The 21793-nt window shown below is 43.1% G+C and overlaps 1 protein-coding gene across 1 annotated transcript in view; it reads right to left on the reverse strand.

Annotated features, from left to right (window-relative positions):
- LOC121278859 (matrilin-2-like) overlaps positions 1–15896 on the reverse strand; it is a 34320-nt gene extending 18424 nt beyond the window's left edge. Inside the window, exons 1-3 of the mRNA XM_041189315.1 lie at positions 15826–15896; positions 11117–11235; positions 9354–9500 (exon numbers count right to left, since the gene is read on the reverse strand). Coding sequence (XP_041045249.1) covers positions 9354–9500; positions 11117–11235; positions 15826–15896 — 337 coding nt within the window. The remainder of the gene's footprint in view (positions 1–9353; positions 9501–11116; positions 11236–15825) is intronic.
- Between the last annotated feature and the right edge of the window lie 5897 nt (positions 15897–21793).

A 21793-nucleotide genomic window follows, 5' to 3' on the forward strand; every position in this document is an offset into this window, starting at 1 on the left:
TTCTTACATAGGTACCAGAATCACAATAGGAATGTAGGAACAGCAGATGGCCTTTCAGCCCTTCAAGCCTGTTCTGCCATTCAATGATATCATACACCCACCTGCCTTTGCCCCAAATCCTTCATTACTTTGGTTAACAAAAATCTATCAATCTTGGTTTCAAAATTTACAATTGATCTAGCATCAATTGCCATTTATAGAGGAGAGTTCCAAGCTTCTACCACGCATTGTGTAGAAATCTTTCCTAATTCTACTGCTGAAAATTCTGGTTTTAATTTTTTGACTATACGCTAGGCCTTTCCCATCCCACACCCAACAAACTGCAAAAATAGTTTCTCATGATCCGCCCCTTAACTGTTTCCCTTAATATCTTGAAAATTTCAATCAAATCATCCTTTACGCTTCCAAATTCCAGGGAATTTAATCCTAGTTTCATTCTGTCATTGTTCTGTACCATCCTGTCCAGTCCATATCCATATATAGATATCAGCCTGGCTACTTCATAACATTTTTTTAAAAAATGGACAAATGGCTAGAATGATAAAATGGCTGCTGCTGATCACATGATGGTAGTTCTGGAAGTTTCTGGACAGTTTAAACACAGACAAAAGGTAACCCATCAAACCCCTGGTGTGTAACACTCCTCCTTATAACATTCCAGCCAAGCCAACACAATGGATTAGCAGATTAGCCTGTTATGGACAAAGGCAGAGTTATTTGTGACTCCTCATCTCCAATGTTATGCTAATGGTTCCACAGTTACCTGCTCAAAACACCATGGGTTTTAACAAGAGGCCTTGTTAGCTGAATAGCTCAACCAAAAACCACCCTGTCACATGACTGAGACTTGAGCTATTTGAATTCCTTTAATTATCCAGCTTTTGAATTTTATCTACAGTTGCAGTTTAACCTCCGAAGGGATACAGACTCCAGGCTAGCCTTTGACCTCCATCTCTCTTCAAGTCTGATTTCCAGAAAAAACCCCGTATTTCACCTACAGAGTGAACTAATTTCCAGGATACAAAAATACTTTGTTCCATCTTCAACAGACTTGACCTGCAACCGAATCCCTATGAGCAAGACCAGGAATTCTGCCTGCCAAAGCCACCTGAAAGGAACCTTCAGTAGACATTGACTTACTGGACCTTACTCACGTGAAACCACAATTGTTATTTTTATTGTAGTCTCAGCCCTGAACCCCTATCTTTCCCTTCTCCCTCTTTTATTGTATGAATGCAAAAAGGGGTGGATGTTGCGAAACCCCTTCCTGTGTTTCATGTGTGTAAAATAAACTAGCCCTCTTATTTTACCTTATCTTGGGTTTGCTGTGGGGTTATTAATAGAGGATTGGATCACTCCAAACTGAGGAGTTGGGGAACACTCGCCATCACTTATAAAAGGGTCAAAATCAAATCAAAAACATCTTTCTGTTTATGGACAGATAGTAAGTGGAGAAATCAGGGCTGTTCTCAATTAAACCCCCACCTGTCCGTAACAACCCTCTCAAGTACAATAAAAATTTTCTCACTGAGATTTCTTCACTGCTTTCTTACCTCATCCTTGGTGATACCAACGTCCATCTCAACTCATCACGTTCTCTCTTATATGAGCTCTCTGCCCTCTTATCTTCCCTAAACCTCTCCCGCCATGCAAACCTCCCAACTCTTGTTCACAGCAACCCCCCTGACCTCGCCATCTCACCTGGTCTTAGAATCATAGAAAAGTTATGGTGCAGAAAGAGGCCATTCAGCCCTTTGTGTCTGCGCCAGCCAAAAAAGAGAAAAAAAGAACTAGCTGCTCATTTTAATCCCACTTTCCAGCACCTGGTCCGAGGCCTTGCAGGTTACAGCACTTCAGATGCAGATCCAGGTACCTTTTAAATGAGTTGTGCATTTCAGCCTCAAACACCAACTTAGGCCGTGAATTCCAGACACCCACCACCATCTGGGTGAAAAAGGTTTTCCTCATGTCCCCTCTAATCCTTCTACCAATCACCTTAAATCTATGCCCCCTGGTAATTGACCCCTCAGCTAGAGGAAACAAATCTTTCCTGTCTACCCTATCTAGGCACCTCATAATTTTGTACACCTTCAACCCCTTAGCCTCCCCTGTTCTAAGGAAAACAACCCTAACCTATCTAATCTCTCCTCATAGCTGCAATATTCAAGCCCTGGCACTATTCTTGTAAATCTCCTCTGCGTTCCCTGCAGAGCAATTATATGTTCCCTGTAATGTGGTGACCAGAACTCCATACAAAATTCCAGCTGTGGCTTAACCAGCATTTTATACAGTTCTATCATCACATCCCTGCTTTTGGATTCAATACCTCATCCAATAAAGGACATTATTCCATATGCCTTCTTTACCACCTTGTTTACCTGTCCTGCCACCTTCAAGGACCTGTGGACATGCACTCCAAGGCCTTCTCAATAACTTTTCATTTATTGAGTATTCCCTTGAGTTGTTTGCCCTCCCCAAATACATTACCTCCCACTTTTCTGGATTGAATTCCATTTGCCACTTCTCCGCCCACTCAACCAAACCATTGGTATCATTCTGGAGTTGACAGCTATCCTCTTCATTGTCAGCTACATGGCCAATTTTTGTGTCACCTGCAAATTTCCCAATCATGCCTCATTTAAACAGTTAAGTTTAAATCATTAATATACACAGCAAACAGTAAGGGCCCCAACACTGAGCCCTGTGCAACACCACTGGAAACTGTTTTCCATTTGCAAAAACATCCATCAACTATTACCCTTTGTTTCCAACCCTTTGGCTCCAACCTGCCCACCTTCTCTGTATCCCATGGGATCTCACTTTCTTGACTAGTCTGCCTTTTAAAATGCCTTACTGAAACCCATGAAGACAACATCCACTGCAATACCCTCATCAATCCTCCTTGTTACCTCCTCAAAAAACTCTATTACTTTAGTAAGACATGATCTTCCCCTAACAAAACCATGCTGACTATCACTGAGCAATCTGTGCCTTTCTAAGTAACAGTTTATCCTGTCTCTCAGAATTGTTTCCAATAATTTGCCCACCACCGAAGTCAGGCTGACAGGCCTATAATTTTCTGGCCGATCCCTTGCATCCTTTTTAAATAATGGGTTCCAGTGATGACTGCAAAGGCCCCAAGAGCAGCCAGAAATAGTGGAGCAGAGGAAATGGGAGTCGAAGAGTAGACAAGTGATAGAGGAGTGGGCATGTGTGGATGGAGGGTAACTGAGGTGGTTTGTGGATAGAATGTGAGGAGATTGAACATGATGATCAGTTTTGAAGTCAGCGGTGGTGTAATGGTATAGGCAGTGGACTGGTGATCCAGATACCAAAGCAATGCTCTGGGGACCCCGGTTCGAATCCCACCCTTGCAGATGGTGGAATCTGAATTCAATAAAAATCTATCTTAAAAATCCATCTGGTTCACTAAGCCTGTTTAGAGAAGGAATCTGCTGCCCTTGACTGATCTAGCCTACAGTAATGTGGTTCACCCCGAAATGGCTGAGCAAGCCACTCAGTTGTGTCAAACTGCTACAAAGTCTAAAAAGAACAAATCCAGATGGGCCACCCAGCATTGACCTAGGCACCATAAATGACAATGGCAAACTCAGCCTGCTGACCTTGCAAAGTCCTTCTTACTCACATCTGGGGGCAAGTGCCAAAATTGGGAGAGCTGTCTCACAGACCAGTCAAGCAACAGCCTGACATAGTCATCCCCATGGAATCATAACTTACAGATAATGTCCTAAACTCCACCATCATCATCCCTGGGTATGTCCTGTCTCACCAGCAGGCGGGACCCAGCAGAAGTGGCGGCAGTGGTATATAGTTGGGAGGGAGTTGCCCTGGGAATCCTCAATATCGCCTCTGGACCCCATGAATTCTCAGGCATCACGTCAAACAGGGACAAGGAAACCTCCTGATGATTACCACATACTGTACACCACCCCCCCCCTCAGCTGATGAATCGTTGCTCCTCCATGTTGAACACCACTTGGAGGAAGCACTGAGGGTGGCAAGGGTGCAGAATATGCCCTGGGTGGGGGACATCAATGTCTATCACCAAGAGTGGCTCGGTAGCACCACTACTGACCGAGCAGGCCGAGTCCTAAATGACATAGCTGCTAGACTGGGTCTGCAGCAGGTGGTGAGGGAACCAACAAGAGGGAAAAACATACTTGATCTCATCCTCACCAACCTGTATGCCTCAGATGCTTCTGTCCATGACAGTATCGATATGAGTGACCACCGCACAGTTGTTGTGGAGACGAAGTCCCAGCTTCACATTGAGGATACCCACCATCATGTTATGTGGCACTACCACCGTGCTAAATGGGATAGTATTCAAATAGATCTTGCAGCTGAAGCCTGGGCAACCATGAGGCTGTGGGCCATCAACAGCAACCACAATCTGTAACCTCACGGCACCACCAAGTCATGGGATCAACCCTGGGGCAATGAAGTGTGTAGGGCATGCCAGGAGCAGCACCAGGCACACCTAAAAATGAGGTGTCATCCTGGTGAAGCTATAACACAGGACTACTTGTGTGCCAAACAGCATAAGCAGCAAGTGATAGACAGAGCTAAACGATTCCACAGCCAATGGATCTGGTCCAAGCTTGGTAGTCCTGCCACATCCAGTCATGAATGCTGGTGGATAATTAAACAATTCACTGGAGGAGGAGGCTCCACAAATATCCCCATCCTCAATGATGGAGGATCCCAGCACTTTAGTGCAAAAGGTAAGTCTGGAGTGTTTGCTACAATCTTCAGCCAGAAGTGCCAGCTGGATGATCCACCTCGGCCTCCTCCAGAGGCCCTCAGTATCACAGATGCCAGCCTTCAGCCAATTCAATTCACTCCACATGATATCAAGAAACAGCTGAAGGCACTGGATACGGCAAAGACTATGGGCCCTGACAACATTCCAGCAATAGTTCTGAAGACTTGTGATCCAGAACTTGCCGCACCCCTAGCCAAGCTGTTCCAGTACAGCTGCAACACTGGCATCCTCCCGGCAATGTGGAAAATTGCCCAGGTATGTCCTGTACACAAAAAGCAGGGCAAATCCAACCCAGCCAGTTACTGCCTCATCAGTCTACTCTCCATCATCAGAAAAGTAAAGGAGGGGGTCATCAACAGTGCTATTAAGTGGCAATTATTTAGCAATAACCTGCTCACTGATGCCCAATTTGGGTTCCGCCAGGGCCACTCAGCTCCTGACCTCATTAAAACCTTTACAAAAGAGCTGAACTTCAGAGGTGGGAGTGACTGCCCTGGACATCAAGGCAGCATTTGACCGAGTGTGGCATCAAGGAGCCCTAGCAAAACTGGAGTCAATGGGAATCAGGGGGAAAACTTTCTGCTGGTTGGAGTCATACCTAGCACAAAGGAAGATGGTTGTGGTTGTTGAGGTCAATCATCTCAGCTCCAGGACATCACTGCAGGAGTTCCTCAGGGTAGTGCCCTTGGCCCAACCATCTTCAGCTGCTTCATCAATGACCTTCCTTCCAACATAACGACAGAGGTGGGGATGTTCACTGATGATTGCACAATGTTCAGCACCATTCACGACTCCTCAGATACTGAAGCAGTCCATGTCCAAACACAACAAGACCTGGACAATATCCAGGCTTGAGCTGACAAGTGGCAAATAACATTCACACCACACAAGTGCCAGGCAATGACCATCTCCAACAAGAGAGAATCTAACCATTGCCCCTTGACATTCAATGGCATTACTATTGCTGAATCCCCTAATATCAACATCCTAGGGGTTACAGTTGACCAGAAACTGAACTGGACCAGCCATATAGATACTGTGGCTGCAAGAGCAGGTCAGAGGCTAGGAATCCTGTGACGAGTAACTCACCTCCTGACTCCCCAAAGCCTGTCCACCATCTACAAGGCACAAGTCAGGAGTGTGATGGAATACTCCCCACTTGCCTGGATGAGTGCAACTCCAACAATACTCAAGAAGCTTGACACCATCCAGGACAAAGCATCCTGCTTGATTGGCACCACATCCACAAACATTCACTTCCTCCACCACCGTTGCACAGTAGCAGCAGTGTGTACCATCTACAAGGTGCACTGCAGGAATTCACCAAGGCTTCTTCGACAGCACCTTCCAAACCCACAACCACTACCATCTAGAAGGACAAGGGCAGCAGACACATGGGAACACCACCACCTGGAAGTTTCCCTCCAAACCACTCACCATCCTGACTTGGAAATATATCGCCGTTCCTTCACTGTCGCTGGGTCAAAATCCTGGAACTCCCTCTCTAACAGCACTGTGGGTGTACCTACACCACATGGGCTGCAGAGGTTCAAGAAGGCAGCTCACCACCACCTTCTCGAGGGCAATTAAGGATGGGGCAATAAATGCTGGTCTTGCCAATTAAGTCCACATTCCAGAGAAATAAAATCCGAGTGTCCTGAAATTTTAGACCTTGAATATGGCTGCAAATCTCTTTACATTGAAAATGCCAATGGGTATCCTGTGGTGACAGTTGGAGGATAAGCTATGTTTAGTATGCGTTCACTATACCCCGACAGCAATTGTCTTTCCAATTCCCAGTATAGTCAAGGATTCTCCAAGCCCCCCACCTCCTCCATCACCATCCCTCAATGAGTATCTCCTGCTGTCCACTCTTTGCTCCATAGGGTTTCTGTTTCCCAACCACCAACCCTTGAATAATGCCTCTCATTCCCACCGCAACAACATTTCTGAATCTCTTTGTCTACTCTCCCTCTCAACAGGTCCTAGGATCTTCTGTCTCACTCTCTCTCTCTCCCTCCCTTTCTGCAGTGCATTGATGGGTTAAATGGACCCCCCTGTTCCTATGTCTACCACTTTTACTGAAGTTGGCGATTGAGTTCCATGGACACTCTGAGGCCTTTGATACCTTATCCACTTCTTCAGTGAGTAAAGACAACTTGTTGACAGATGCCATTGCTGCTCAATCCAGTTGTCAATGCCACACTTGGCTACAGGAGTTGCTGAATAATGACTGCCTTTATTACAACTTGAATTGTCCAGTCAGATGGCCGCAACACCATTGCTAATTTGTGTCGTTACCACAGTTTGTGTTTTGTTGAACTTTTTGGTGGTGCAGTTCTTCTGCAACAATAAACCTCTCCCCATCCTGAATCCCCCTCAGTATGGCTGGCATCTTAAGCTAAACTGCTATCCTAATGCTACCCTGGCCAGCAACCCAGCTTGTGCTCTCCATAAACATTATCCAAAATTCTGCTGCCAAGCCCTGCCCACCCATCATCCCTCTGCTCATTGACCTTCATTTGCCCTCAACCCACCAACATCTCAAATTTAAAATGCCCGTCCTGGTGTTTAAGCCCCTCTATGGCCTGTCCCTCCATTTCTCTGTACTGTAACTTTCTCCAGCCCTACAACCCTGCTAGAAAGCTGGGTTCCTTCAACATTGGCCACTTACTCATCTCCCCTCACTTTGCCCCACCATTGGTGGCCGTGCTTTCGGCCTCTGAGGCCCCAAGCTGTAGAATTCCGTCCTTAAACCTCTCTTCCTCCTCCTTAAAACAGTCCTTTAAATCTACCTCTTTAACTAAACTTATACTCACTCATCCTACTATCTCCTTCTTTGGCTTGGTGTCAGTTTGTGTCTGATGACACTCCTGGAGAACAGTTAATTCCCCTCTTGTTCTTTTTGCCAATTTGAATCCTCGGGTTACGCAACCCTCCAATCAGTGGAAACAGTTTCCCCGTATTTACTCAATGGAAACCTCTCATAATTTCGAACACCTCCATGAAGGGGTTTTCTTACAGTAAAGGTGCTGTATAAATGCAAGTGGGTGTTGTAAATTGTGCAGCTACATAGAGGGAAAGCCAAAGTCTGCTTAAACATATTCAGACACTGTGAACTTAGCAGATGGTCTGAAAAGGTAGGTGCCAGAAAGATACCTGGACTCGAAGGGTTGAACTAGGAAGGGAAATTAAACAAACTAACAACAAAGTATGTTTATATAGAACTTTTAACGTAATGAAATGTCCCAAGGTGCATTAGAAGACAAAGTATAACACCAAGCCATGTACTTGATCAGGGAAGTATGTCTCGAAAAGTGTATTAAAGGAGGAAAGTGAGGTAGAGAGGCAGAGAGAGGTAGAGCTTGGGGCCTTGGCAACTGAAGGCACAGCCGCCAATGATGGAAGGGTTATGATTGGGAATGCACAAGAGACCAGGATTAGAGGACAACAGTTAATTCCCCTTTGGTTCTTTTTGCCAGTTTGAAGCCTCGGGTTACCAACCCTCCAATCAGTGGAAACGGTTTCCCCGTATTTACTCAATGGAAACCTCTCATAATTTTGAACACCTCCATGAAAGCTGCCCTCAACCTCCTTTGCTGTAAGGTGAAGAATCCCAGTTTCTCTGGCCTCGCCACATAAACGAAATCTCTCTTCCTTTGTATCTTCCTCTTCGCGAATGTTTTGAGACCTTTCGCTACACACAACGAGCATGGAAGGAACATTAGCCATTGCTGCCCCTTTAACGTGCTCACAGCTTACTTACATGCTCCCTTAATAAGGCCTTTCCTTACACAGGCTCTCTGCATTTGCATTGGTTTCAGTGGCCAGAATATAACACTGGTCGGCCAGGCACGCGCGATGATGTCGGGCGAGCATCCCAACGTCATCGCGCACTCACCCGATATTTCAGTCAGCGGGCGTGTGCGGGAGTCGGGAGCTCGCCCGCCCGCTGACAATTAGAAGGATTATTAAGGCCATTAAAAAGGTAATTTATGGTTACCTTACGGTTGACGGGCAGATGAAAAGGCCAAGTGGCCTTTGCACTTTCTAGGAAACCTTGTCCAAGGGTGGGATGAGGTTTCCAACACCTATCAAAAATTAATTAAAATTTAAACATTTCATTAACAACATGTCCCTGCTCATGTGACGGAGTCACAGAATCACACAGCGCAGAAGAGGCCCTTCGGCCCATTGAGTCTGCACCGACATGTGAGAAACGTGAGGGGACATGTTTTATAACATTTTAGAAATCCTTATTTTTACTGTTCTAAACTCATCACTTCCCTGAGGCAAAGAGCTGCCTCAGGGAGCTTTTTCAGCGCGCACCCGCTACATGCCTGAACTCGCACACTCGCCCTGCCCTCCCCCACCCCTCCCCCGACACAGGCAGCACTGTGGGTTTCACGCTGGGCGAGACTTAATTGGCCCACCCAGTGTGAAATCGCGGTCCGGCCTCGATCGCGGGCATCCTGCCCACCCCCCTGCTGAGCCCACCCGACAAGGGAAAAATCCCCCCCCCCCCCCGTGATTTCGATGGGCACCTATCGTTTCGAGATGCACCCACCAATATCCTGCTGTGCTCTAGCTTCAACTCCCTTGTTCCTTCTGGATTGTTTTGTGTGCTGTGTTTGTCTAGCCAACGCAACATTCTCAGCCAGCACAACTTCCAAAAGAAGAAGGAGAAAGATATTCCGAAGTGCCATCTTCAAATCTGAGGAGACATAAGAACCCAGGAACATTAAAAATAGGAGCAGGAATTGGTCATGCTCTGGTATTCAATAACATCAGGGGCTGAGCTCCTACATTAACTCCACTCTCCTGCCATATCCCCATACCCCTTGATTCACTGAATGCTCAGCAATCTATCAATCTCAGTACTGAATAGTCTCAATGTCCGAGCATCCACAGCCCTGCAGGGTAGAGAATTCCAAAGATTCACAATCCTCTGAGTGAAGGAATTTCTCCTCATTGTTATGACCGATGCAGTTGGTAAAGCGGAGTTATTTAAAAATCCCAGAGGGAAACTTTAAACAACTGTCATAACCTATAATTTTAAGTGTTATGTTTGTGATGCGACTCTAAATTCAGGAATCAGACTACCAGTTCTCAAGGTTTTACATTAAACTAAATGAAACATTTTATTAATTTACACAGGTTAAAAAATATATATACATGGCTTCAAATTACTACAATCATAACTTTTAACAAATTCCCAAACTAATCTCCATTAAAGCAACAGCAACTCATGGATTTTCAGCAGACACCAGGCAAAGCATTTTCACCTTATGAGTTCAAACTGAGGTTCTTTTCACTTTGGTTCCTGTGGAGACAGTTGGAGGCTTACAGCTGCCTTTTGATCTCACATTACCTCTGCTCTGCACACCCAAAAACTGCTGAAGTTATACCTACCACTGTCCATTGAATGTAAATTCTCATTGTATCATCAGCCTCTTCTAACAATAAAACCCCTTTCATGGTACCAATTTTATTAGTAATATAAACATATTGCTTGGTATCTGCTAGATAGGTGTCAGTTTTCACCCAACTTCTTGAATGCTCTATTCAAAAAATGCAAATACGCTCTATCTCTCTAACATAGCAAAACTAGCACACATCAAAGCACCCAGACTAACTAATCCAATTAAGACACACTCACCGACTAAACCCCTATTTTAAAAGAAAAATATTTTCTGATAATATTATATACATTATAGCTTCAAGACCTCCCCCACCTTATTGAAAAATGAACCGTCATCATTATAAAAGACAGCTTCATTTTAATAACCCATCTCACACTACCTCCTATACTTATTACACGATTACATTACCAGGTGCATGCATTAACATAACAATATATATACACAAGTCCTTGGTATCAACAGAAATCACTCCAGCTCAGTGTCTAGTTTTTTTTAAAAATGTCCCGTTTTCCTTTAAGCTTCAAACTCTTGATAATGCATCTGCAAATAAATTTTCTCTTCCAGCAATATGTATAATACATAGATTAGATGGTTGTAATAATAGACTCCATCTGAAAAGCCTTGCACTTTTGACTTGAAATCTGTCCAAAAACTTCAAAGGATTATTGTCTGTATAAACAAATGTTTCGGATGAATTGTTTGCAACATAAATTTCAAAATGCTGCAATGCTAACACCAAACTCAAAGTCTCTTTTCAATTGTTGAATATCTTCTCTGTTGTACATTCAGCTTCTGTGAAAAATACCCTTTCCGTTTTTCAAGTGTCATCTTCTTGTAACAGTACAGCCCCAATGCTTATATCACTTGCGTCAACGGCCAACTTGAATTGCTTGGCTTAACTGGGTACTGCCAACACTGATGTTATAGTTAACAGTTTTCAAACAATCGAATGACTTCTGACACTCCAGTGTCCATTGAAACTTCTTGTTGATTTTTAATAATTCGGTCAGTGGAGCAACCACTTGGCTAAAATTTGGTACAAATTTCAGGTAAAACCCACTCAGGCCCAGAAACCTCAAAACTTCTCGTTTTGCTGTAGGCAATGGGAAATGCACGATAGCCTTGACTTTCACATTTCTTGGAGCCACCTTACCATGTCCAATGGTATGGCCTAGATACGTAACTTGTGCTTTTGCAAATTCACTTTTAGACAAGTTAATCACCAAATCACATTCTTGCAGTCGAGTAAATAATTCTTCCAGATGCTATAAATGCTCATCCCACGTCTGACTGAAAACAATTAGGTCATCAATATAAACCTCAATTGCTTAGAACCACAATTAGTTTGTTTGTCAGCCTTTGAAATGTCACAGGTGCATTCTCCATACCAAATGGCATGACTTTAAACTGATATAGTCCACTTGGTGGTACGAAAGCTGATATCTCCTTTGCTCTGTCCGACAATGGTACCTGCCAATATCCTTTTAGCAAGTCAATCTTTGTGATAACTTTCGATTGTCCCACTTTGTCAATGCAAGTCTCCAACCATGGTATGGGATACGAGTTCGCTTTTGTCACCATATTCACCTTTCGATAGTCCACACACAGCCTTTGTGTTCCATCCGGTTTCGGTACCAATACAATAGGTGAACTCCAGTTACTGCAACTAGACTCAATTATATCATTTTGAAGCATGAAATCAACTCCTTTTGTACTTGTGATAACTTTACTGTATTTAATCTATAAGGTTGTTGCCTTATTGAAGATGATATTTCTATGTATACATCATGTAAAGCTAAATGTGTCTTTCCCGGCTTATTTCCACAAATAGGTTTGTGTGACTGCAACAGTTTTTCCAAATCACTTTGACACTGGAAGGTAACTCAATGGGGAGAATTTTGGGCTTGGCGAGTCCCCCATTCACTGAGGTATAAAATGACACGGGGTGACGCCAGGCATGCATCCCGACATCACTGCACCTCATTTAGATTTTCACTTCAGTACGTGCACAGCCGAGTTGGCTACGCGCTCACCGAACCTTTAATTAATTAAAGCTATTGAGAAAGCTGCCCATCTAACCTTAAGGTTGGTGGGCAGGCGAAGAGCCCAGGTGCCTTCATTTTTCATGGAACCTCATCCACGGGCAGGATGATGTTTCATGAGGGTATATAAATTAAATAAATTTTTTCATTAAAGTTCATTGACGTGTCCCAGCTCATGTGACACTGTCACATGAGGGGACATCTTAACTTTTTAAAAACATTTTTTAAAACTTAAAACCTCTGTGCCGCAGGGAGATTTCTGCGCTCTTTTGCATGCATGTGTGAAAGAGCAAATTCCCAAATCAGGGAACCCCCACCGCCTGCATAGCACTCCAGGGCGTGTGTCACGCCGGGCAGGCCTTGATTGGCTCGCCCAAGTAAAATGGCGGTGTGGACCCAATTGGGGGCATCGATCGGGTCCGCACCCACCCCTACCTAACCCCTTTGATGGGGGTGAAATTCTCTCCAATATCTCATTAAAATTTTCAAGCACCCCCTCATTATCCAATTTGATTAAAGGAAAATCAGTTTCAGTGGTCCCCTTACCTCATGACCATAAACTAGTTCTAAAGGGCTAAAACCAGTCGCTGCATTAGGAGCGTCTCTAATAGCAAATAACAAGAATGGAATTCCCCAGCCCAATCCTGTGCATTATCCTGACAGTATGCAATTATCATAGTTTTTAAAGTTTGATGCCACCTTTCCAAAGCTCTTGTGACTCCGGATGATAAGCTGTTGTCTTAAACTGTTTTATCCCCAAACTGTTCATTACTTCCTTACACAGCTGTGACATGAAATTTGACTCCTGATCTGATTGTATTTCTTTAGGTAAACCATATCTTGTAAAAAATTTAGTTAACTCCTCCACAATCCTCTTAGTTGTAATATTTCTTAAAGGTATCGCTTCAGGAAATCTGGTAGACGCATCCATTATTGTCAGTAAGTACTAATTTTCACTTTTAGTCATAGAGAGGGGTCCTACACAAGCAGTCATGACCCTGGTAAAAGGTTCTTAAAATGCTGGTATTGGGATTAAAGGCACCGGCTTAATTGCTGCTTGTGGCTTTCCTGTTATTTGATATGTATAATAGGTTCTGCAGAATTTGACTACATCCCTATGCAATCCTGGCCAAAATAAAATACCTCTGTACCTTTTCCAGTGTTTTCCTAATTCCTAAATGTCCCCCCCCCCCCCATTGGAATTTCATGAACAATTCTCAGAATCTCATTTCTATAACCTAATGGGATAACAATATGATGCACCTCCCTCCAGCTTTCATTTACTGAGACATGATCCGATCACCATTTTCTCAACAGAATACCTTCCCGAAGATAATAACATACTGAAATACATTTTGCTTCGGCTTCTGAAAAAGGTTTCTGATATAACTGTTTTAATTGCAAATCATTTTCTGTAACTCCACTAAAACTCTTTGAGTTAAACATTTCAACTAAACTGTACTGCACTCCTTCCTCCTGAACAATGCTATCAAATATAGTGCCAGCTAATTGGATTTCGACACCTTCTTCTTGCCTTTGAACTGCCTGCTTATCTTGTTTATTTTTTTCTTCCCTGTGAGCCTTTGATCTCACAATCAAGAAACAATCCAGGATGTTCCTTCTGTAACACTGTTGAAAACACTTCTACAGGCTGCTCAACTACCACAGGCATCACCCACATTTGCGATCCAGCTATATCATTACCCAGAGTAAATTGAACCTCTGCAATGGGCAATTTTTACCTTCCGTAACAGAATGGCATAGTGGTATTGCTGCTTGACTAGTAATCCAGAAACTCAAAGTAATGCTGCGGGGACCTGGGTTTGAAACCCGCCATGGCAGATGATGGAATTTGAATTCAATAAAAATCTGGAATTGAAAATCTAATGATGACCATGAAACAATTGTTGATTGCTGCAAAAAACTCATCTGGTTCACTAAGGTCCTTTAGGGAAGGAAATCTGCTGTCCCTACCTGGTCTGGTCTACATGTGACTCCAGACCCACAGCAATGTGGTTGACTCTTAAATGCACTCTAAACAAGGGCAATTTTGGATGGGCAATAAATGCTTGCCCAGTGATGCCCATATCCAATGAATAAAAAAAAGATTTTGCATCTCCGTGAACCCCACTTATTATTACCCGCTCCTGCAACACACCCTTTGAACAACAAATATCCCACAACATTAAGGATTGGCTAGCCCCTGTGTCTCTTAAAATTTTAACATCTTTACCTACTCCACCTTGTACACACAGAAAGACTTTCCCTTCACACACAAAGTCTTTAAACATTTCTGCAACCTGCTCCTCAGAATTATCCTGAGTAAATTGAGAACACATTCCCACTTCTTTACCTTTCACTGATTCTCCCTGTTTCACCTGTACACAAACTTCTGGTTTCTCCTGTGCCTGAACTTCAGAACCCACAGTGCTTTTACTTCCAGAGCTTTTTTGTACCTCAACAATTCCTGCAGATTTTTCCTGCAATCTCCAACACATTGATTTTGTGTGCCCTACTTTATTACAATAAAAATACCTCAATTTTCGAATGTCACTTCTACCTTCAGCACCTTCCTTTTTATTCTGAGAAAAGTCTTCCTGGGAACTTCCAGCTACTCCTCTTCCCTGAATACCTACCTTCCTTTCACCTTCCCACTTCTTATCCTTTTCCAATTTGAAAGAGCGACGGTAAAAAGGTTTAGCTCTATGAACTAATTGATAATCATCAGGTATCTCTGCTACTTGTCTTATAGAATCAACCCTCTGTTCATCCACATGAGTTCTCAGTACTGAAGGGATTGAATCTTTGAATTCTTCCAAAAGAATTACTTCCCTAAGAACTGCACATGTTGTCTCTATTTTTAATGCCCACATCCACCGGTCAAAATTACTTTGTTTCACTCTTTCAAACTCAATATAAGTTTGCTCAAGCTGATTTCTCATATTCCTAAATTTCTGCCTGTATACTTCAGAAACCAACTCATATGCACTCAAAATAGTCCTTTTCACCACATCATAATTCACCGACATTTCTTCTGAAAGCGAAACATATACCTCAATTGCCCTACCTAAAAACTTAGACTGTAATAATAATGTCCAGTTTTCCTGTGGCCATTTCATCTGTTTAGCTAGCTTCTTAAATGAAATAAAGAATGCTTCAATATCAGTTTCCTCAAACTTTGGAAGAGCTTATATAAATTTAAACATATGCTCACTGGGTTCTACACTGGAGATAAATCCTTCCTCACCTACTGGCATCCCTTTATTAACTGCCAACATTCACAGTTGGAATTCTCTCTCTCTTTTTCTCCTTCTCTATCTTCACAATTTCTATTTCCCTTTTAAAAGCCATTTCTCTGTCCTTTGCTTCGAATTCAAGCTTTTTCAGTTCCTTTGCTTATTCAAATTCAAGCATCTTTATTTGTAATTTAAGTCTCACTGCCTCCAGCTGTGATTCACTAGTGTCAGGGTTCACTTCCAACTGTAGATGCTGTGCTATACTTTTAATTATATCTGATTTCCTAGACCCTACAGGTAACCCCAATTTTAACTTACTGCCAACTCTGTTAACTTACTTTTGGTTATTTTCTCCAATCAGACTTATCTCTTCTATTCCCAGACAAGTCTTAGCAATTGCCAAAACCATCTTGCGGCCTCACCACTTCTAAAATACCTCACCAACTCCTGAATTCAAAGTGCTTCTCGTACTTGTAAGCTTAAGATTCACCAATTCTAAACCAATCAAGGAATTAGAAATACTTTTTATTTCGCTAGAGCCCCCAATTGTTATGACCGATGCAGTTAGTAAAGCGGAGTTATTTAAAAATCACAGAGGGAAACTTTAAACAACTGTCATAACCTATAATTTTAAGTGCTATGTTTGAGATGCGACTCTCATTTCAGGAGTCAGACCACTAGTTCTCAAGGTTTTATCTTAAACTACATGAAACATTTTATTAATTTACACAGGTTAAAATATATATACACATGGCTTCAGATTACTACTATTAAAACTTTTAACAAATTCCCAAACTAATCTTCATTAAGGCAACAACAACCCATAGACTTAACCAGACACCAAGCGAAGCATTTTCACCTTACAAATTCAAAATGAGGTTCTTTTCACTTTGGTTCCTGTGGAGCCAGTTGGAGACTTACAGCTGCCTTTTGATTTCACATTGCATCTGCTCTGCACACCTGAAAACTGCTGAAGTTATATCTACCACCACCCATTGAATGTAAATTCTCATCACCAGCCTCTTCTAACAATAAAACCCCTTTCATACTATCAATTTTGTTAGTAATATAAACATATTGCTTGGTATCTGCTAGATAGGTGTCAGTTTTCACCCAACTTCTTGAATGCTCGATTCAAAAAATGCAAATATGCTCTATCTCTCTTACATATCAAAACTAGCACACATCAAAGCACCCAGACTATAATAAAAAACAAAAACAAAAATACCTGGAAAAACTCAGCAGGTCTGGCAGCATCTGCGGGGAGGAACACAGTAAATGTTTCGAGTCCGAATGACCCTTCAATAGAACTAAGTAAAAATAGAAAAGAGGTGAAATATAAGCTGGTTTAAGGGGAGCGGGGTAGCACCCAGACTAGTTGGCTTTAATCCAAGTAAAACACACCCACAGATTAAACTTCTATTTTAAAAGAAAAATATTTTTCAATAATATTATTTACAATAATAGCTTCATGACATCATCTCTTTCCAAAATGGCTGACCCCTTCTCCTGTGACCAGGCCCCCAAATTCTAGACTTTCCCACCAGGGGAAAGATCCTTTCAGCATTTATCCTATCAAATTCTCTCATAATCTTATATTTTTAAACAAGATCATCTCTCATTCTTCTGAACTCCAGAGAGTACTGACACATTCTACTCAGTCTCTGCTCATAGGACAACTCATTCATTTTCAGGAATCAATCTAGTGAACTTTTGTGCATGACCTGTAAGGCAAGTTTAATCTTCATTAAGTAAGGAGACCTATACTGTACACAGTACTCCAGGTGTCGTCTCACCAAAGCCTTATATAATTGCAGCAAGAATTCTTTACCCTTATACTCTGGCCTCCTTGCAATAATGGCTAACATACCTTTTGCCTTTCTGACAAGGATTAATAGCACAGGACACAGGAGATTAAAATCCTGATGATAATAGACATTTTATGCAGTACTGAAAAGAGAGACACATTGTAGAAGCTTTTCAACTTGCACTCATCAAGACAAATGCAAGAATGCCAAATTTTAAATGATCACAACAAGTTAAAGTACAGGAAAAAGGGTGCTGATTGGTTGGCAAGTTGATTCTGATTGGCCATGGCCTTGAGTCAACCTTCCAGCCAATCAGCACCCTTTTCTCCTGTAGTATAATTTGTTGCGATCATTTGAAGGGAAGTTAAGAGTCAGCCACATTGCTGTGGGTCTGGAGTCACATGTAGGCCAGACCAGGTAAGGATGGCAGATTTCCTTCCCTAAAGGACATGCGTGAACCCAATGGCTTTTTACAACAATAATTTCCCAATTGTATGTCCAGGCCTCTGGATTACTAACACTAACATAAACACTTTGCTACCATTATCCCTCATACCTTAGCCCCTCATTAATGTTCCTCAACTTCTATTTAGTCTTCTTTTGACATCTGACCTCTCTTCCAACTCAGATAATGCTATGGTGACAGAACACCAACGTAGGCAACACAACCAGGCTGAACCCCAACAAATTCCCAGGTTGGGGACCCACATAGTGCCTGAGCCGTTCATAAGAACATAAGAAATAGGAGCAGGAGTAGACCATTCGACATGTTGGGCCTGCTCCACCATTCAATATGATCATGGCTGATCTTATTCCTTAGCTCCACTTTCCCGCCCACTCCCCATATCTCCTTGATTCCCTGAGAGACCCAAAAATCTGTCTATCCCAGCCTTAAATATATTCAACGATGGAGCATCCACAACCTTCCGGAGTAGAGAATTCCAAAGATTCACAACCCTTTAAGTGAAGAAATCTCTCCTCATCTCAGTCCTAAATGATCAACCTCCTATCATGAGATTGTGCCCCCATATTCTAGACTCCCCAACCAGTGGAAATAACGTCTCAGCATCTACCCTGTCAAGCTCCTTCAGAATCTTGTAAGTTTTAATGAGATCACCTCTCATTCTTCTAAACTCCCAAGAATATAGGCCCAACTTACTCGGCTTCTCATCATAGGACAGCCCCCTCCTCTGAAGGACCAATTTAGGGAACCTTTGCTGTACCGCCTCCAATGCAAATATGGAAACCAAAATTGCACACAATATTCCAGCTGGGTCCTACCAAACTCCTGTACAATTGTAGTAAGACTTCCTTATCCTCATATTCCAATTCCTTGCAATAAAGGCCAACATGGCTTTTGCCATTTGCCTTCCTAATTGCTGCTGTAAACATGCTAACTTGTGTTCCTTGTGTGAGTACACCTGAATCCCTCTGAACATCATTTCATCTCTGGGACCTGGGCTCAAATTAAATCCTTACTGTTGGAAAAAAAATATTATGTGCTCATAATAATGGGTGGCATCAACTCATACAGACATACGAATTAGTAGCAGAATTAGGCCATTTGGCCCCTCGAACGTGTTCCGGCATTCGATAAGATCATGGCTGATCTGATTGTGGCCTCACCTCCACCCTCCTGCCTACCCCCGATACACTTTATACACCATTGCTAGTCAAGAATCTAACTCAGCGTTAAAAATATTCAATGACCCTGCCTCCACAGCTCCCTGGGAAAGAGAATGCCACAGACTCACAACCACATCTGAGAGAGAAAAAATTCTCCTCATCTCCGTCTTAAATGGGAGACCCCTCATTTTTAAACTGTGTCCCTAGTTCTGGTCTCTCCAACAAGGGGAAACCTCCTTTCAGCATTCTAAACTCACCATGATCTTTCCAGCACTTTCCCTTAACCCTTTGCTAATATTAGAAATGATATCAACCATGCAGGGCACTGAGGAAGGCTGTGTTCCCTCATTGTGGCTACATAGGTTTTTGCTTTCCTTTACTCGGTGTAATTGAGAACGGTATCACTGCCTGTTGTCCTCAAGCTGCTCAAATAAACAGATCCTGTGTGTAAAACTGTAGCATAAAAGACACCTATAAGCGGTGAAGTCAAAACAAAAACACAGACAATACATTGCATTAACTTCCTTAAGATAAAAGCAAAAAAAAAACTGCAGATGCTGGAAATCCAAGAATTTACCCAACTCCCTTTTGGAAGTTGCTGTCGAATCTCTTTCAGGCAGTGCATTCGACCCATATCATCGTAACCCGTGGCTGTAAAATAAATTCTCCTCATCCTCCCTTCTTGTTCGCTTGCCAATTATCTCAAATTTGTGCGCCCTCTGATTATAGGTATTAAAAATCCCACTGTACCACCGATCAAAATTCCAACAGCCTCCAGGTAGCTGCAGCTACATCTTACAGACGAATCATCGGAAGACGCAACTTGACCTTTTATTGAAAAGGTATAATGCGAACTCCAACGTAGACAAGCGTTCACAGGTTCCCCCCGTTTTGTTTACAATATAGTTTTAACAAACAGGCGCCCCAGATCTTGAGTGCAGGTTGGACGGATGGGAAGAGTCGATCGGATCTAAGACAACTGGAGAGCTGAGAATGACCAAGAACCAAACTCAATGGAATTGGGTTTTGACATTAATCCTGCCGAAGCGAGGCAAATCTCGGAAACCTGAAGGCAGTTTTATTTTCTTTTTAAAAACTTATGATTTAAAGACAAGTAAAAACACAGGCTTTCATTAGAATTGATCTGGAAATATTTTAGAGAGGTTAGCCAACTCTTCGGCAGAACATTATAACTCTTCCATTGCTGTCCAGCCAACATTTATAATTAGATTTTAAAAAGAAACAGTAAGTATAACCTCTTACCTGCTATTGCGTGAATGTAGCCAGAACTCGGCGCCTAGTTTCACCGCTCTTCAAGAACTGGGTTTGCTTAGTGTGTCCAAAGTCACTTCAGGAACAAGAGTCAATGATGCTGAGATGTTCCATTGAGAAGCTGGCAAAGCTCCAGGTGTCTGACTAATGCTGGAGCACGGGGGCCAGTCATGTGGCGAAACCTCCAGGAATACAGTTGGCAACCTTTTCTTAATATTCATTCATGGGATGTGGACATCACTGGGCAAGCAAGCATTTCTTGCCCATCCCTGCTCAGAGGGTATTTAAGAGTCAACCACATTGTTGTGGGTCTGGAGTCATATGTAGGCCAGACAATTTCCTTCCTTAAAGGGCATTAGTGAACCAGGTGGGTTTTCTACAACAATCCACAGCGGTTTCACTCCAGATTTTTGCTGAATTCAAATTCCACCATCTGATCTGCCATGGGAGGATTTGAACCCAGGTCCCCACAGCATTACCCTGGGTCTCTGGACTACTAGACCAACAACAATACCACAACACCATTATCTTCATCTCCCTTGAGGGAGAGAGCATCCAAGTTATGTAGATGTTAGGAATAATTCAATCTGATCCCAGGAAGAAGTCTGTAGGGTCTGAGCTATGAGGAAAGATTGGATAGGCTGGGGTTGGTTTCCTTGGAGCTGTGAAGGTTGAGGGAGGACCTGATAGAGATGTATAAGATTATGAGGGACATAGATAGGGTGGATGGGAAGGCACTTTTTCCAAGAGTAGGGAGGTTAATAACCAGGGGGCATAGATTTAAAGGTAAGAGGTAGAAGACTAAGAGGGGAGTTGAGGAGAAACGTTTTCATGGTGGGAGTAGAACTCATGGCCTGAAAGGGTAGCTGAGTCAGAAACTCTCGCAACATTTAAGAAGTATTTAGATATTCACTCATGTTGCCACAGCCTCCAGGGAAATGGGATTAGTGTAGTCAGGTCTTTGTTGACCAGTGCGGGCACGATGGGCCGAATGGCCTCCTTCTGTGCTGTAAACGCCTATGAGTCTATGGGCAGAAATTTCAGCTCATCAGGCGGGCGCGCACCCGACCCAAACGAGCGTAAAATGAAGCGCGATAACGTCCGGCATGCATTCCGATGTCACCGCGCACTCGAGCAATATTTCAGGGGGCGGGAGCGGGCGGGAGTTGGCGGCACGCCTGCCGACATTTAACCGTCCTATTAAGGCCATTAACAATCTAACGGGATTAAATCTTTTACTGGCCGTCCAATCTTACGGCTGGCGGCAGGTGAAAAGGCCAAACGGCTTTTGCATTTTTCGCGAAACCCGTTTCGATCCGTCATTAAAAAAACATAACAAGCTTTCATACTAATTTCGAACACGTCCCTGCTCATGAACGTGAGGGGACATGTTTTTAAACACCTTAAAATCCTTTATCTTTAATGTTTTAAATCTTCAGCTCCCTGAGGCCATTCTGTGCCATAGGGAGCTCTCCCTGCCCGTGTGTGCAAAGCATCCCGCTCGCCCTCCTCACCCCCCTCACGCGGGCAGCGCCGAGCTTCATGCTGGGCGAGCCTTAATTGGTCCACCAGTGTGAAATCGCGGGTCACGGCCTGGTCA

Source organism: Carcharodon carcharias, chromosome 6, assembly GCF_017639515.1.
Source record: "Carcharodon carcharias isolate sCarCar2 chromosome 6, sCarCar2.pri, whole genome shotgun sequence".
NCBI classification, from domain to species: Eukaryota; Metazoa; Chordata; class Chondrichthyes; order Lamniformes; family Lamnidae; genus Carcharodon; species Carcharodon carcharias.